The 17685-nt window shown below is 48.1% G+C and overlaps 1 protein-coding gene and 1 long non-coding RNA gene across 4 annotated transcripts in view; one reads left to right on the top strand and one right to left on the bottom strand.

Annotated features, from left to right (window-relative positions):
* The window catches only part of svp (COUP transcription factor 2), an 81796-nt gene extending 67084 nt beyond the window's left edge, over nt 1–14712 (bottom strand). The window contains exons 1-2 of one of the 3 annotated variants that reach the window (XR_015328370.1): nt 12035–14712; nt 522–1175 (exon numbers count right to left, since the gene is read on the bottom strand). Coding sequence is in view for 2 of the 3 variants with exons in the window: in XM_022808280.2 (XP_022664015.1) it covers nt 522–1175; nt 12035–12851 (1471 nt within the window). In the remaining variant the exon portion in view is untranslated. The remainder of the gene's footprint in view (nt 1–521; nt 1176–12034) is intronic. The other 2 variants (XM_022808280.2, XM_022808281.2) reach the window with 2 other exon arrangements.
* LOC147755603 (uncharacterized) overlaps nt 1–17685 on the top strand; it is a 72394-nt gene that overhangs the window by 16615 nt on the left and 38094 nt on the right. Inside the window, exon 2 of the long non-coding RNA XR_015328371.1 lies at nt 11585–11651. This is a non-coding gene — a long non-coding RNA (uncharacterized LOC147755603). The remainder of the gene's footprint in view (nt 1–11584; nt 11652–17685) is intronic.

The following is a 17685-nucleotide window of genomic DNA, read 5'->3' as shown; positions in this document are numbered from 1 at the left end:
GGATAGATACTTGTCTTGGGGACTGGAAGGCGGGGGAGAACAAGGAAAAGAAGAAAAGACAGGCGGACAACGAAGAGGTTCAGTTATACTGATGGCCAGTGTCATAAGGGCGACAAGGAAGCGATGGCAAGGCTTTATAGAGGTGGTGACGGCGACGGCAGCGGACTGCCTGGACAAGTGGGTGGTCCTGGGATAAGTGGACAGGGGCTAGAACGGGAATCGCTTCTGCGTTAAGCTCTATTCCGAGCGATTTTAGCAAGTTGGGCCGGACTGTGCTGAAGAAGGAAGACGGCATGGTATACCAGGAACTACTCGCAACATGGCAGCCAGCGAAAAGGAATAGAAGCTCTCAAGAAAAGCACAGCTGCAGCAATAGCTGCTGCAAGAAATCGGAGAACATTGAATAGTGTAGTTGTTGTTGTAGTGTAGAACCAGTTAACAGAATACTATATTGCTATAAATGTTGCGTCCAGTTACATCTGTGCCTAGAAATGGGTACCTATTATTGCGCTATTTCTTACCTGTTGTGAAGAGGACGATCGCCTTGAGACACGAGTACTCGGCGGCGTCGACATGGAGCGCCTTGAGCTTCTCGACCTGCTCCTGGAATATCCGGATGTGGTCCATGAAGGCGACGACGCGATCGGCCGCCATCGGCGACGCGTGCAAGCCCGCAGCCGCCAACAGGGGCGCTACGTGCAGCGGCATCGAGCTTTGACTCGCGTTGAGCACGAACAGCTCGCTCCAAACGAGCCGCAGTAGCGCCACCTGATCGGTGACCTGCAATTCGGGGAAGAACGGGATATTTCGAGCCCACTCGACAGCCGAGTAGAGCAGCCTGGCGGCCAATTCGCACATGTCGCCCATAATCGCGTTGTTCTGGCCGGCCATACCAGGCGCAAACCTCGAGTGGGGATACGACTGTTCTGCGCGCAGCAGCAACGAGACAAAGCTGGAAAGGTACGACGCACCGTTGAGGGTGGGCGGGTGCTGGGGGGGCGAGCCGTCCGAAGACGATGACGGCGTCGCTGCCCCCGAAGAACCGTTCGCCAACGCAGCGATGGCGGGCATCTGCCCAGGGAGGGATGGAACCACCACCGGAACGCCACCGCCAGTAGGGCCCCCGCCAGCAACGACGCCGTGGGATGAAGGCGGTACACGACCGCGTTGAACCGCTGCAAAATCACGTGGACAAAAAGAGACAGAAACAAGTACATGCGAAAGTTGAGGACATTACTGCAAACCGGACGCTTATGAAATATACCTGTCCTATATGTTGCTCACCAAGAACAATGATAATAGCAGTGTTATACAGTTATGCTATCGATCAGTACTGCAATCTCTCAGTAGTTGTTCTGCAAAAATAGACTGGGGCCACAACTAGAGTACTTTGAATCCAGAAGAGTTCTATAGTAAGAAAGACATCGTGCAAAAATAATCTATGAACCGAAGCGCGACCCAAACGTAGTGTCTCTACGTAATACTGATCGCGACGAGCGCGCACCCGGTTTTGCCATATGAGTTAAATATGCCACATTTAAATAAGTCAGCGTATATGTATATATATATATACACGTACATACATATATGGTGTTTGTAAGCTGATAACGGCAGAACTGCCACAGTTGTTGTTAATTGTTGCAACAGTTGTTAATTATTCGCTTGTTATTATTTTATGGCAAATGGAAACTAAAGTATAGCGTTACCTATACGAAACAAGCGCGAACATGCAGAAAATATAATTTCGAATAGTTCGATCGTTTAGCTTGTACTCTGTCCTTTTGTCCCAGTCCCAAGTGACTAAGGCAAATCAAAGGTCTTTGCTATTTGAACGGGCTTTTCAGGTATACAATATATAGATAAAAATGTAAGATGTTCTTATTTGTGTATGTACACATTTCTGCTTTTTCAGTCTGTAAGTTTGTTTCTCACCTTATCGCTCGTTTGTATTTATCAGTCTAATATAGATATTCATAAATGTATAGGACGCACGTATATCCTTCGTCGGAGCGTCTGTCTCTGTCTACAGTGTGATCAGGTGAACTCTGACGATATCAATCTGTCCGTGGTTACGTTGCATGTCTGCTTGTTCACGAGAGTGAATGCGCCGATATTAGTAGGTAGGCATAGGTATGTATGGAGCCCATCCGAAGAGCGTTGTTCTATTGGGTCTAAACGGCCACAAGCGTCGAGGAACTGCCCAGGAGTGAAGGGGCAGGGATAGGGCGCGCGTCGCCTTTGAAACGCGTTGCTTTTACTCTGGCTGCCTTTGAGACATGCCTGTGTATCGGATGTAGCACCGATGTCTGTGAATTTTGATGGCGTTGTGCCTGTCTGGCGCTGCTGCTCCCTCAAATCTATAATTCTGCAGCTAATGCCGGTACGGGCTGTGCATTCAGCAAACCGCTTCTCATCGTATGTATTTTACCTATACATCCGCTCACCCTCTCCCCTGTTCTCTGTTTCTTGTTTTTTTTTTCTGTGGTCGTCGCTTTGAGAGCGTCGTGTTCACCGCCACCGCCGTCGTCGTTGCTCATCGCTTCGTCACTCTTCCATTCCCGTGCTGGTGTTGGACATTTAGCAGCATCAGCACGGGCAGACGACGGTCGGTCCCTCCAACCGCCTCGCGTCCAGCCGAAAAAAGTAAAGGACCAGTAGCAGCAGAAAGAGCCGAGACGACGAAGCGTCACGAGGACACAGCACAACAACAGCGACAGCAGCAGCTGACCTACCGTACGCAGCAGCATAACGCAACATATATAATAAAGCAATGTTGGTTGGCTGGCTGGCCACGATGCTAGTGTTGCAACGCAGCGTTTGCTAAGTGAGCCAGTCGAGTGAAAGGTTTAGAATGGTGCGCCAGTTACACCGCTATGCAACAGTGTCTAGCAGCAGCAGCAGCAGCAGCAGCAGCAGCAGCAGCAGCAGGACCAAAAACAGCAGTAAAATCAGCATCAGCCGTAGACAACAACAGCAAAACGCAAAAGAATTCTGGTGCCAGTAGGTACGTCGAGAGTACAGGGGAAATCGCGCTGCTGCTGATGCTGTGGCGACGACAGCGGCCGTAACGACGGAGCGGCAGTTGCACCACAACGGTGAAAAAAGATCAAGATCGGTTGGTGAGCGACGATCTGGTAAGTCAGCCATCTAGTCAGTGAACGAACGAACAAGCGCTCGGGGTCAAGCAACGGACGACCCCTGGCGTCACCATCGGCACCACTACCGTCACCGCTGCCGCTAGCGCATCCAGGAGCAAATGTAGTGGTAGCGCCTTCCCCATCTACGGAACTACAATACTTCGTCGCTATCAAACAAAACCAATATCGGCAACAGCAGGTGGCTAAACTCGTCACTGTTATAGCAGACGACAAATACAACACCGTGCGCTTGTATTCAGGAGAAAAGAAATAGATAAAGAAAACCACAGCAACTTAAACCTAACGTAGATGATGCTACTCATATATTAACAGGTGCACTCCTTCGTTCAACTCGACTGGCTTGGAGATATATATATATACATATGGAGAGAGAGAGAGAGAGAGAGAGAGACATAGGGAGGGGGGGGGGGCTGCTCATAAGTGTAACCGAAAGATTTGGTAAAACGTAGAGGAAGTAAGCGGCCGCCCAATCAAGTGCCGTTCGCGAACAGTATTCTCCTTATTGTATCGTCCACACACATATATATGAAATGTTTAAATGTCTGACAGTCCGTAGCGAGAAATGCTCACCACAGCTCCTACCCAGATGACACCCGTTTACAATATCTATCAGTCTGCTGGATATACTTGTCATCTGCATGTGCATCTGTGTGTGCGTGTGTATGTATGTATTGGAAGCCAAAGAAGCTAACCTTAAGCCGCTCACTATCCGAGCTTAGACCACCCAGCCACGAGGCGTAAGGGCCAAGCATGACTTAATCCAGAGCGTTCAATATCGTAGATACCGTGGTGCATCTATGGACAGGTAGAATAATAAAGATACCCTTTCTGCTCGGTTTGATCGGACAGAAAAGAAATATCGATATACGGTACATTTTTCTATCTTCCGTCTTTTTTGTTTGTTCCTTCCTTCTTTTTTTCTGAAATCAGCTAATCCCTTGAGCGGCGTCGATGGGACTGTTTGTCCATTGGCAACGGAAGAGTGAGATTCTTCTTTCGCTCATCCGTTTGTGTGTTCTTCCATTCCGCCGGAGAAGATCGAAATGATCTGCTGCTGCTGATGCCACTGCTGTCGCCATCGCGTCATCGTGGTCTCCGTGCCGACTCGACTCAAGCCGACAAATGGCACTTTGATGTTTACCTTAGCCCTCTCTCAATGGCTGCTATGCCACTAGTACTTGTGGGACTGCCACTATGATTTCTACTAGTCCAACTTTTACTTCCCATGATAATGGTGATGTGGTCCTGATCATCATCGCGATGATGATGATGATGACGATGTAGTGGTTGGTGAGGCTGATGTTGGCGATAATACTGCGCCTGTTCCTTCTCTGCTGGTATCGGTCATACGGCACTCGCCGCCGCCGACTATGGGACACCAGCTGCACTGTTTACATTCGCTGCTCCCCACGGAGGTCTTTACACCCCTCGTCCCCTTGTGCCTGTGCCTGTCGCTCACTCGCTCAGACCCCGGCGTTATCCATCGCGCCAAGGACTCCGCCGAGTGTGTCTCCTATTTTGTCGTAGTCGCTGAGGGGTCCGCGCAACCATCATTGATACCATCGTGAAGCCACCACAACCGCGAACCACAGCGACCGCTGCTGCCGCTCGCCTGATTGTAGAGGTGAAATGGTGATGGCGGTGGTTTGGCGACGGTCGCGCTGTACCGCTGCTGCTATAGTGAATGAGCAGCAGCTCCATTGCGCAATGACTACGGCCTGGATGGCACGACAGGCAGCGGCGTCTAGGCTGCTTCAACTACTGCAACTGCGGTCGGCCTAAAAACTTATCGGCGGCGCGACTCGTGGATCTTGTCGCGTGTCGCGGATCTCAAGCTCCTCTTCGCCGGGATCCCGGCAACAGCAGAAGCGGTAGCGGTCGGCGGCAATAGGACGAGAGGTGAGGAGGCCGAAGGGCCGCAGCAGCTTCAGTGACTCATGGAGCAACACCTCACATGAGCACACAAGGCTGGATGGAGGAGGATCGCCAGCCTCAAGAAGAGCGTGCTACTGTCTAGTTTCGACCACGACGAACTCGGCTTTTATCATCATCATCATCATGACCACCATTAACATGAGCTGCATAGAAGCCCAGTATGAAGAGACTAAGCCTGAGTTTAAATTCATCATTGCCCTCTTGCTGGGGCAGCATCTGCGCGAGGGGTTACGGGTGGACTTGGGAGTGCGGGGATAGAGTCTCACGATTTTGAACTACAGTCTGTTTCGTTTTGTAGTCCAACAGGAGTAGCGGTAGCTAGAGAGTAGGGCAGCTAGGCCAGCTAAGCTAAGCCAGCTTCGTCATGAAGGATCCGCAAGCTGCATACCTACAGTTGGCCATAGCGCAGTACTTGAGTTCGTAGTGGTGGCTTTTGACCGCATAAGGCCGGCTGTATGGCCACTCAGTCGATTCAAACGAGCCGACAACCCCCACAACGAACCTGGACCATCTATGGAGATTGGTCATTTTTCATTCGAAAGTCGCGAATACCACCCATAGTTGCCACTGTCCGAGGCACTTGCATGCAAAGGTAACTTCTTTTGCTTGCATCCAGATTCGATCCAACTATATACAAGAAAATCGCATGAGGACTTCCCATGGCCGCTGCTGTGTTCCACCTTGATAGTCTGCAGCACTCACTGCGCGCTCCGCACAACTGGCCGGTAAGTCCATTTCAGACAGAAGACTCTAAAAACCTCGGCGGACATAAATTATTACATAGTTTTTATTGATTTTTTGAAATTTTTGCCGGAAATTCACATTCATGAGACACACTTATACAGTAACACAACTGATTGCCGGCGCAATTCTCATGGAATTTATCCGACCTACAAAACGTAAGTAAGCTGGGTTACCATACTAATACTTAGCGTACGAATGAATCGGTTCATCTTTAGGTTAATGTATGTGTGTTCCTGAATATCGACACTTCATAATAAGCTGATTAGTGCTTCAGTACTCGTTCACTGGGCACCGTACTACCACCAGCGAACGGCTTTTCTAAAAGTGCCGTATTAAGACCCAATACTAGTTATGTAACTTATAGGTGTCTCTCGAACGTACTTATTCGACCTCAGTGTGGCTCCGCTTTGCTGACAAGGTAACGTCCTCTCTCAACGGCTCCATTAATCTAACAATGGGGCAAAATCAATAACTGATATGTCCGCGATGTTGCCCACGTATGGTAAAAATAGTTTGCTAGCTAAAATACGGATTTAGAAAATAGGCGCTGATGTTACCTAATAGTAACTACGACGATAATAGTGACATTGCGCTCTGGTCCATATGATCATTTGTATCATAAAGGATGATTTCTCGAGCAGCAGAATGTGTCTCATTGACTTGCCAGCTGCTTTCGTTATTGCAGCCGTTCGAGCCTTCGGTGTTAACGCAGACAGGTAGACAGGTAAACAGACAGAAGGACAAATAGACGGCCAGGCCAACAGGCAGCAAGTTGCGGTCATAATCGAGTGAGGCGGGGGTGGCCATCGCTGTCACACAACGAGCTTACACGGCCAAAATAAGCTCACGTATCCAGACGGGGCGAATCGGTGACTTGCCCGGTCCGCTGAACGGTCGAATAGAGTAAATGAGCATCGTTACGATTGTCACCTGAGCAGCAGGGGCAGCGGTTATGACGGTGGCGACCGAAGCAGGACACGCATTGCTACGACTGCTGTTATAGTACGACGATCCGACCAGACAACAACAAACCACTTGACTAAGCAACGGGGAGCAGTAACAGCATAAAGCAGTAGCGCTGATAAGAGTGGTGGATGCAACTATACGAGCGGCGAGAACAGCCGCCGATGTCAGTGTCGACAGACTGGTAAAGCTTGTCTGCCTCGCTGTGTCTAAGCTATTAATTTATATTAAATTGAGACGACGGCCGCTGGCAGGAGGAAGTCGAAAGGTGTTTGGATAGGGCCGCCGCACGCTGACAGTACGCGCGATGTTCACAGTGGCGCCGTTGAAGCGGCTACGACGACCCAACCGAGAGAACGACAAGACTCACCGTCGGTAGTAGCAAAGGGCTGCCATTGACAGCCCATTTATAAATGGCTAACACTGAAACTACATTGCTACAACATGGACACACGCACATACACCAAGAATCTATTCTTTGTGCCCCACACCTCCCGGTCCCAGTTCGCCAAGAGTGCAAGAGATTTCTAACCTCCCACAAACACAATGCTTGTTCCATCTGATGCGATGCGTTGTGTTATGTCTGGGAGGAAGTACATGAAGAACGCTGCTAGGGTGACAGGCCCGGATGATATAAACAACGACGAGAACGAGCTTTGTTATGTATCCGTGAACGTACACCGTTATACGACATGGGCTATATACTAATGGTATTTTAGCGTGAAGTCGTCGAGACTGAACTGGTCAAGTGATACGCACCAGTAACCAATTAGAGTAGCGTTTCAGAAATACGTCAATTCGAATATTGATTGAGTAAGCTGTGTGTGATTCAAACTGCCTATGCTTCCTGTATCATATTTGAGTCACACAAATGAGTACACTGACCAGCGGACTGAAGTAAAACTAGCATTGGCAATGGCCTCCCATCGCCCTTTCATTTATCAGCACAGAAACCGCCAAGTAACGATTATAGTGTAGACGAATTAAGTCTCTAGCATAGATCATCATCATCAGATTGTAGGTTCTATAAATTGTGTGACTAGAGAACTGTAACGCCATTCACACGATAAACATAAAGTTGTACTGTAGCTGGGACGCCCGTTGGGCTTTAAGCGAAACGCAAGCGCTTCTCGCTGGCCGATCCCCTCTCACTGACGGTTCTCAAGGAGATCCGCATGGCGATATAGACCTCTTTCACTATACAACCGCCATCAGCACAACCGTAGTGGCTGGGAGCACTCGTGTGGGGCCGACCTTGTCCGAGGAAGACAACGATTCGTTCATTTCGAAGTCTCCGTGTCGCTCGCTCGTTGCTTGGCCGCTGGTTCGTCGCAGTCGTATGTAGACGTTGTCGCTGAAGTTCCCAGTTGACGAAGCGTAGAAGACGGATTTGCGTGACATGAACGCACCACGGTCGGCGGTTAGCTTAGCTCAGCTGAGTAGTCTTTGGCCGGGTGACCGCCTCTCAAACGATTTCTCGTGGTTTAATGCTTGAAAATACTTGAAAAGGTTGTTGTTGTTCGCAGGTAGGACGACGATCATGGGAGTAGCGCATTCGTCCGGCTATCCGGTTGGCGCAAGCAGACGAAGTCAGGCTAAATAGCTTTGGTCTCCGGTTGACGGTAACAACCATCACGAAAAGATCAACATGTGGGACAGTTGGACGGTACATAGGTACGAAGCCGTATATCTCCCCTGGTCAAATATTACGATTATACGGTTAGGAAAGTTACGACGACAAAAATAACCCTATCGCTATCTAGCTAAACCGGACAGACACGGAATCCTTTAACGCCAATGACAAAGTATAAGCACGTTTTCTTCCACGGGTAGAAGCTCATCGAACGTTGTCTTGCCTAACATAACAGTACGTTGTACCTGCCCGCAGTTGATGTGCTAGCATCTCACCTGTGTGTCTTAGTAAAATCGGTATTCAAAGCTGAAGTGCTCAATTCAATTCTATACAGACAAATGATCTCGTGGTACACGTATTGCCCTTCTTGGACGCCCTCCGCCGCGAGACGACTACTAACAACAGCAAAACAATGCAACCAGCAGAACAGATGGATTATATGCACTCATTGCAGCTACAAAAACAAAGAATCAGGTTAATTTTGCTAGAGCGAGAGCACTCATGGTCGACGCGGTCCGCCATTTCAACGGCCACCCCTACCACTAATACAGGCCCCCTGTTCCCCACCTCCTCCTCCTCCTCCTCCTCCTCCTCCTCCTCCACCTCCCCTTCCCCTTCCCCTTCCTCCTCCTCCTCCTCCTTCTTCTTCTCGAAGAGGATTACGGAGACGAGTTGTAAAATGGCGCGAACCAACGATCAGGCAAAAGCCGCAAACAACGAATGGCGCGTTTCTGCTGCTAAGTTTCATTTTCGCGCGAACAAGGCGCGCTCCGGTAGCGGTCCCCTGACGGATCGCAAATGCCTGCTACCATCAAACATGTCGAAACGCTAGACTCCCTTTGAAGTCCGAAATAAACTGCCTCCAAGCTGAAATTTTCTGCGTCATGTTAATTGTTCACTTATTTTGCGTCGTTCCTAGTCTAATTTAGTTCCGTCCAGTCGAGCCTGCGAGCACATCGATAAATCCGACTATGACCGCCAAAAATAAAAAGTAGTAAATAATAATAACAATGAAGCAGGCGGGGTTGTTGGAAAATATAACAAACGATTGAAACCTAGTCCACGGTGCGAAACTGACACGCATAGCAAATATGGGTGCGTGGTAGGCCATCTCCTCCCTCCCTCCCTGTACCATGTATAATAAATCTGGTTCCACTCGTCATTTTAGCGCGCCATAATTAGCAATTTTCGAAATGTCATGTGTTGTGATACGACACCGTCAATCTTTTTTGCTCTGGGCGGTAAATACCGTTTTCCTTCGAGTTCTTCTAAAATAGTTAACTAGTCCCCCTGTTGATGCGTTTATTTTCTTCGAACTGTAATATATGATATACATGCATATATATTTATGTAACAACACATAGGATACGATGTGTACGAAAGTTATCCTATGTGTATATTTAACGGAAACAGTGACCTCACGCGCTCGTTGTTTGTTAGTTGGCAAACCGCAGATACACGAACAGACGCATCAGGCAGTGATGCACAAAGGATCAAACCCCAATCTGCCGTCGTCACGACCGCCACCGCCGCTGCCATCATATGGACTTCCCTTCCTCTATTTTGAGAGAAATTACACGCTTTACCATCGCTCCTCTTCCCTTATAGAGTGATAGCACTTCACCGTTTTTCTTCGTTGGTTCCTTCTCCTTATTCTTCCATTTCATACGCTGCTGTTACCAACAACAGTAGCGGCGCTGCTGTGCTGGTCGATTCCTTGTTCCGTGGAAACAATTTCAACTTTTTTTTTTGTTGTCGACTCCGGCTAGAGTTCGGCTGATTCCCGTGCCGTTGGTCCTGTCATCCACTTGGGGGAGGAAGGGAGGACAGACTTACTGTGACGACTATGATTCGTCAGTCGCCGTCTGCGGTCTGGCTCGTCCACCGCGCAACTAAGAATTGATACGGGGAAGAAATACTAATAATAAAATAATAATAATCGTGCCACATAACGCAGCAACGAACGAAACGCGGACCGGCAGCTCCGTCATCAGCGGTCTTTGGAAGCCGTAGCAGCAACAGTGGCAGCGGTAGCATCTACATTAACGTAAGCACCGGGGGTCGAACGAAAGAAGCGAGGAAAGCTAGTAAAGGCAGCTACAGCAGAAATCGCAATCGCAAGCGCAGCACCATTTGAAGTACTGTCATTTCGAAGCGAGTGACCGATAAGCGGTCGAAACAGTCGGCTAACAACACAACACAGCCCTACGACGAAAGGAAGCGACTTTGACGACGACGACAACAACGACGACGACAAAAACACAGAACAGAACCCAACGAGCGAATACGCGAACAGACAAGAAGAGCGCTAGAACGACGGAGAGAGAGAGAGAGAGAAAGACAAGTAGGCGGACACACAAACTGACAGACAGGCAGGCAGGCAGGCAGGCAGGCAGGCAGGCAGGCAGGCCATTTGACATACAGATACAGACAAACCACGACGCCCGGCGCTTGTTACAGCGGCAGCAGAGCCGCGGCTGTGGATGCAGTTGGCCTGATCGACCGTCGGCAGCTGGGTATATTGCGCGTCCCGCTGCTGCTGTTGTGTTTAGCAATCGTGTCGAATAGGCGACCATCGTAAGCACTGCCACAATCATCGGTGCCGCTACCATCAGCATAAACTCTTTTTGTACTAACGCAGGAAGGAGGAGAGCTACAGCAAGAGCAGCGGCAGTGCGTATGGATGCAGCCACATCCTGATCTTGGAATCTACGAATATATATGTGTACATACGTCGTCTGTGGTTATCCGCAAAACGCGTCGTGCTGACGCACAAACACCAATAACAACAGCACCGAACATCGGCAGAAATGCGTCCATTTATTGATTGGTGATTGGCGTACGTGGTGAATGGATTAGTTCTGGTGCTATATATATACACCTATTTAAAATTATATTTATGTACATACATGAAGAGATATATGTGGCGTGTCAAGATAATAGCGAAAACCATAATAGTGCCGATGCTTCTAACGGAGATGATATCTTCTCGCCGTTTAAGGTTGACAATGACGAGCCGCTCGGTGCATACATTTATATTACTTGTATGCATTCGCGTCCGTATGTAGATAGGGTCAAGCAAGGACACACACACCTATCCAATAGTAACTAAAAATATACTAGATATGTTCATTTTTCGTGTGTTTGGTAGGTGGGCGGATCGGGAAAGACATGCAGGCGAACTTCATCATTTCCAGCATCAGCTGACGGCAGATCAGGTAGGCACCGATTTTAGAAGAATAACTAATTAAGAGAAACAATTTACTCTGCCGAGTCTTGCAGTCGTTGTCAATGTCTGCGTCTTTGTGTGTGTGCATTAAAGCGTGGATCTGAATGGAGTCCTCGTCATCATCGCTGCTGCATGGGTCGTAATCGTGATGCCATTGGAATGGCAATATAACTCGCATCGTTAATGACCAAACTAATTGGATTGGGATTTTGGCCAGACGGGGAAAGGAGGGGATCGAAGGGAAATTCATTGAAACTGGGAAACGCTGGAAGGCTGTGCACTTTAACGAAAACTACGGATAGACAAAGCCATTGCTCAAAGCTGTCCAGCGTCCACAGATTCGTACAATCCTCTTTATTCACGGGCTCTGACCTGATGCCTGCTGGCTGATGCCGAGCTGGGCCGAGATCCTGCCCAGGTGCCCAAACAGTTGCAGGGTGGACATCGATGTGCCGCAACTTGTTGGTTGAATTGGTGATAATTGGGATGGTGGAGATGTAGATGTTAATAGCATGTTGTTTAAGGAAGTGCAACTCGCAACTCGACCATAACTTGTTGTTGACCTAGTTGGCGAGTAGCAAGTTGTGCTGTGAGAAGTAGAACTTGTAGAAGCCACTAGATGTGTCATAGTTTGATCTTGTGGTGTTGTTGTTGTGGTTGTTTGAGGAGTAGAACAAAAATTGCCATGGCATCGGTTAATGTGGCCCGTAGTAGACGAAACAGCCCCTTTAGGGGACCGTTTCTGTCGGGCCTGGGAGCCTGAATGAGCAAGATCATAGTAGTGCGTACCTTCTCTGCGCATGCCCATTTTGAGGCACTTTTTGAGTCGGCAGTATTGACACTGGTTGCGGTGATGTTGGTCTATGGGGCAGTTCCTGTTCCCTCGGCAGGTGTAGCTGAGATTCCTGCGCACGCTACGTTTGAAGAACGACTTACATCCCTCGCACGTGAATTGACCGTAGTGCTTTCCAGAACTCTTGTCACCACATACGACGCACTCGATGTTATGCGCCTGCATCTGAGCCGCGGTGGGCCCGTTCTTGTCGGACTGGGGGGTGGCGGACTGCGGAGGATGCGGGTGCAGCCCCATCAGCTCGTGCTCCCCCAACGTCCCTAAACCTACACCGACGCCGACACCGCCCACGCCGAGGCCCGGCGGCTCCCGCCAGGGCGTCATTGCGAGCGCCATCCCAGCGGCCACCGAGCCGCTATTTTGCTGATACAGCAGCACTGTAGAGGCTGGGGGTTCCCGCGTCTGACAATCAGTGTTGGCTAACACCACAGTGGTCCTGTGTGACGGTAGTGGTGGTGCTATGGGCTGGCGCCGTCGTCGCGCGCCGGAAGAGGTCGTCTAGACGCTCCAGTCGCTCAACGTCACTCCCGTGTCTCTTTCGGCTTCGGTTTCGACGTCGATTTTGTAGACCTCGTTGACTTCGGCGTTGACGGCAGATAATGATGATGATAAAGTTCGTCAGAACTGTCGTCAAGATACTGAGCTGTTGTTGATAACAATGCTGCGCTTGTTATTCTTATTGTCGTGGAGATTGTTTATCTATATTGTTGTTGTAGCAGCAGCTATCGGCTTGGTGTACGGCCGTTCCGTCGTTACTAGAACAACAAAACTTGACGGTGCACGCATAAAGCATGAGGATATATTCGAGAGAGCAGGATATGGCGGTGGTGGTGATGATGATGACGATGATGATGACGACGATTATTAGGTCCTTCACTTCACGCCACACTTAATAATCTCACACTCACAAAAACACTCTTTTGTAGTATTCACGCACATGTAGTGAAACAACGAATGCAACTTATGACGAAAAAATTAATTATTGGATTCTCCACTTTCCATTTAGCCGTTGGTAGAGGCTGTTGGAAAACACAATTTGATATATATCTGAGTGTGCAGCTCAGTTGAACACGTTATTTTCCCACCAACCTTAAACCGTTTGCACTTATTCACGTACTGGGCTAATTGCACACCGTCGTTCAGACGTTGTCGTCGTCCTCGTAGTAATATTTAGCCGCTGTATTTTTGTCATTTGTTCTCTTTTCAGTCGCGACGCACGATTAAATCATCCTTATTACACCGTCGTTGTCATTGTTGTTGTTGTTGTTGCTGCTGCTGCTGTTGTTGTTGTTCTCTTTCTTCTCAATAACTGCATGTATACGGCCATTAGTTATTAGTTAGGCTGCCTGCCTGCCTGCCTGCCTGCCTGCCTGCCTGCGGATGTCCCACATTTCCAAGATCATCGTAGTAACAGCGACGGTGTGCACTGTAACAGAAATAAACACTACGCTCTTACTATTAATAATTAACTGCGCGCCGCTTAGTGACTACTCTACCAGGTCACTGGAACTTGTTTCGTAGAAACGCGGTATTTTTCGCTATGAAGTACCTTCATCACTCACTCATTCATTCATTGAATGGTGATGATCGGTGGGTGAGCGGATGGGTGAACGGGTATACATCACTTGACAGTCCATTGGATGGTCTGGATGTCACTGGCGCGCCGGTCCGTCTTTCGTCTGTGGACACCACACTAAATTTATTCCTTGACGGCCTGTCTTTTTGTCCTGTCGATGGGTCTTTAGTCGTCGTCTTCCTTGCCGTAGTTGCAGTAAAACTAGTTAGTAACAGTGAAGTGCCATTGTGTATTGGCGTCCAGGTAGCCTTCGTGGTGTCAGTAGTAGTTGCGTTAGTAACACGGCCTTTCTATTTTGTTGGAAAAGAGCACCGAGCTGCCGAGCCAGGCAGGCCGCGAGCAGTTCCTGCACACCAGCGTAGGTTAGCAGCACAGTAGAGCGCAGAGCGGCTCGGCTCAGCGCGACGACAGTAGCAGCAGCAGCATCAACACCAACCAACAAACCCCGCAGCAGCCACAGAGCGAGCGGAGCAGCCACAGGGCGGCCGGTCGCTGGCGTACAAAGTTCAAAGTGGTATATCTAACTTTAGGCGGTCGCAGGCTGGGTCATGCCAGTGGCGGGGGCAGGCGCTGGGGTCGAAAGGCGCGCGCTCATTGGCTGCCATCGGGATCGCCCTCTCCCACCCCGTGGGACCATCCCGCCGCGACCTGCTCCGCGCGAGCTTAGCGAACAGTCGCCAGGCGGCGCTCGTAAACGTCTGCTGTTTGTCCTAGCTGCTGCCGCCGCCGCCGCCGCCATTGCTGGTGTCTATGCCGGCCCTGCTCACATCAGTCCAGCGATTCTGATCGGCTCGGATCGGATAGGAGAGCAGCAGCGGAAGAGCTACTTACCACTTACGAGACTAACCGCTCCAGGAGCGGCCAAATAGTGAGTGAACTACAGAGACGGAGATGGCCTTCGATAATTCGGGCAGACGGGTGGGCTGACGGTTGTCACAAGCAAACGGGTGACGACAGTTGAGGGGATCGTTGCGGTAGTGGCCTGATTCGCCAGGTCAAAAGGAAACCAAGCCTAGACTTAACGGCATAGCCAAAGTCGCTTATCACATGGAGAAAGACTAAAAAAAATAGCGAGTTAATACAAAAAGTTATCGGTTGATCAAAATGGCAAAACAACAGAAAGGCACTTATCTTGGCTGTATTGTATACAAATAAATAGTAAGCAAGCATCTCTGTAGATGATTGATCATGTTTATACAGGCGACGCAACGTCTGTTCTCCAATGGCGTAGGCAAAATATCGAGTTTCATTGATAAAAAGACTTGTGCTCACCAAGCAGTACGGACACTAGAAATAAGGCCAAAATGCATTCCGAAAGAGATCTGCGTGACAATGTCTGTAGCACCCAGTAATCACGCGGTTAGTAATACGCGAATTCAGCTACAAATTTACCGCAAAAGCAGGCTTGGAGACTATAATGCACAATGAGTAATCACCATATAGTTAAATGAAACAGTGCAACAAGAGAGAAGGCTGGTAACCGGTAGATTGATGATTAGCCGGTGTTGGAATAGGTGAAACGCACACGCAACTAGGATCATTCAAAGCCTCCCTTTCACTAAGTAGGTCATACTTCAGACATCGAAATCTCATTCGATTGGCATTATCTTAACAAATGCTACGCTGATGTCGTTTGCCTAATAGCGTCTTAGCCTAAAGGACTCTCTAAGCTTGGCTTGTGGTTCGGCAGCTCGTTAAACAGAGGCAAAATTTTTTTACAAAAACATCCACCTAATCAAGCTGACTAAGATGTCTGTTTATTTGATTCTTGCCGGCACACTTGAAACAATAATAGTTTACCCTCAATATATGATTGCTAGTAAGACGAAGCCATATAAAAAAAATTCTGCATTACTTAAATATTGAGTACATATGCAGCCAACTGATTCTCTTTCCCTCCCTCTCTCTCTCTCTCTCTCTGTCTCCATATATATATATATATATATATATATATATATACATCTATTGTCGATGAACGTATTAGATTACGTGGTGATAATGAGTTTATTTTTCAACGACTAAAAGGATTACTAAGATATCAATCGACTCCTAAAAAGGGGAAACAGTTTTCTACGTTAGACTCAACTATACAAGTAATTAAGCGCCGCTAAAACGTAATTAAGAACACCTCATTCTCATTGCGGCGACAGTATTGAATTATCAAATTGCAGTTAGAAAAAAAAATGGCATGTGACTATTAGTTAATATTTGAAGTTACCAAAAAGGTCTTTTCTAACCGTATTTTTATGACTCTAACAGCGTTCAAAATGGCCGTACGGTGCAGAGGCATCGAGTAGAAAAACAACTATGTCCGCCGTTGCCAGTTCACCGTTGCTTTGGTCGAACTTCGCTTTTCTTTAACTATGTCTCCTAACGATTGTACCAATCCAACAAATAAATCAAATTTCTACAATTCACACTACTTAAAGATGTTTCCTCAATATGCACACGTCACAAAGCTCGACCGAACCGGCTAAGGCCATCATCAGTCATCTTCTGCTCGCGAAGCATTTACATTGAGCAGAGCCGCATCAATCCAGATAATAGCATCTGATCAATCGTCGGTCGCGGCATATTAAAAACAGTCAACAACGGCTTATACCGTAACGCATATATATATGTAATGGTGCAATGTAAATACCGCTAGTTCAACGTGACAAGGAAAGGTTACAATGTTATCAACTGAGCGTTTACAGTCAGCGCGCAGACACTGAGGAAACTGCCATAATACGATCGCAATGTCCAGAGCCATAGCTGACTGGTCTGACTGAATATACAACGCGGGTCTTACTAGCAAAAATATTGCCAAACATTTGCCCTTCGGCAGCATTTCAATTGGGTCATTTACTACAAATGTTTTCTAGTTTTTCGTTTCTTTGTTTGAATGTCGAAGCGAGCGACAATTTACAATTGTATATTCGTGCTCAATAGAGATGTGCATGAATGTACGCCAGCGAAGAAGTCTCACGCGTTTCTTTGTCCAACAGCGAAGATAGAGCGATATAATCAGACCATCATGGCAAATTTAAGTGCTTCCTCTCTGTTCAGTTGCGTCTGTTGCCGCGCTTAGGTGATAGATTCATTCTTTGATCTTTTCAAAAAACCTTGACACGACAAGTGCACTAAAGCGATCGTTGGATCCTCAAAATCCCTTTTTACGCTAAACTCATTTTTGTTTTTTGTCGGAATTTACAAGTAATCCTCGCAACACAAAATCATACCTGATCATAACAGCCATACTTGATTACGGACTTATCTGCCAAGCCGGAGCGAACCTATTGTTGAATTGATCAATTAAAAACATTGCTAGAGACGTCGGTCTGTGACAAATAGTGCTAGCTCACATACAAAGAAAACGAGTGCACTGGTTTACCCAGTACGGCGTCATAAGATAACAGACGGGGTAAGCCTAAAACGGGTTGATTACTGAACGTTTCATGGGCCTTGTCCTAGTTTCAATTCAATTAGAAAAGCTGCCGGAGAAAATAAGATCAAGTCCTCTTAACCAGGAAACTGGACAGAAAGCAATGGATGCTCGCTAAGGGATCATCTCATCTAAGCAAGCAGCCTAACACTTTCTTGAATAGTGCCATG

This window comes from Varroa destructor, unplaced genomic scaffold (assembly GCF_002443255.2).
Source record: "Varroa destructor unplaced genomic scaffold, Vdes_3.0 BEIS01000005.1, whole genome shotgun sequence".
Taxonomy (NCBI): Eukaryota; Metazoa; Arthropoda; class Arachnida; order Mesostigmata; family Varroidae; genus Varroa; species Varroa destructor.
Note: the sequence above shows the minus strand (reverse complement) of the source record. Positions and strands in the feature narration are given on the sequence as shown.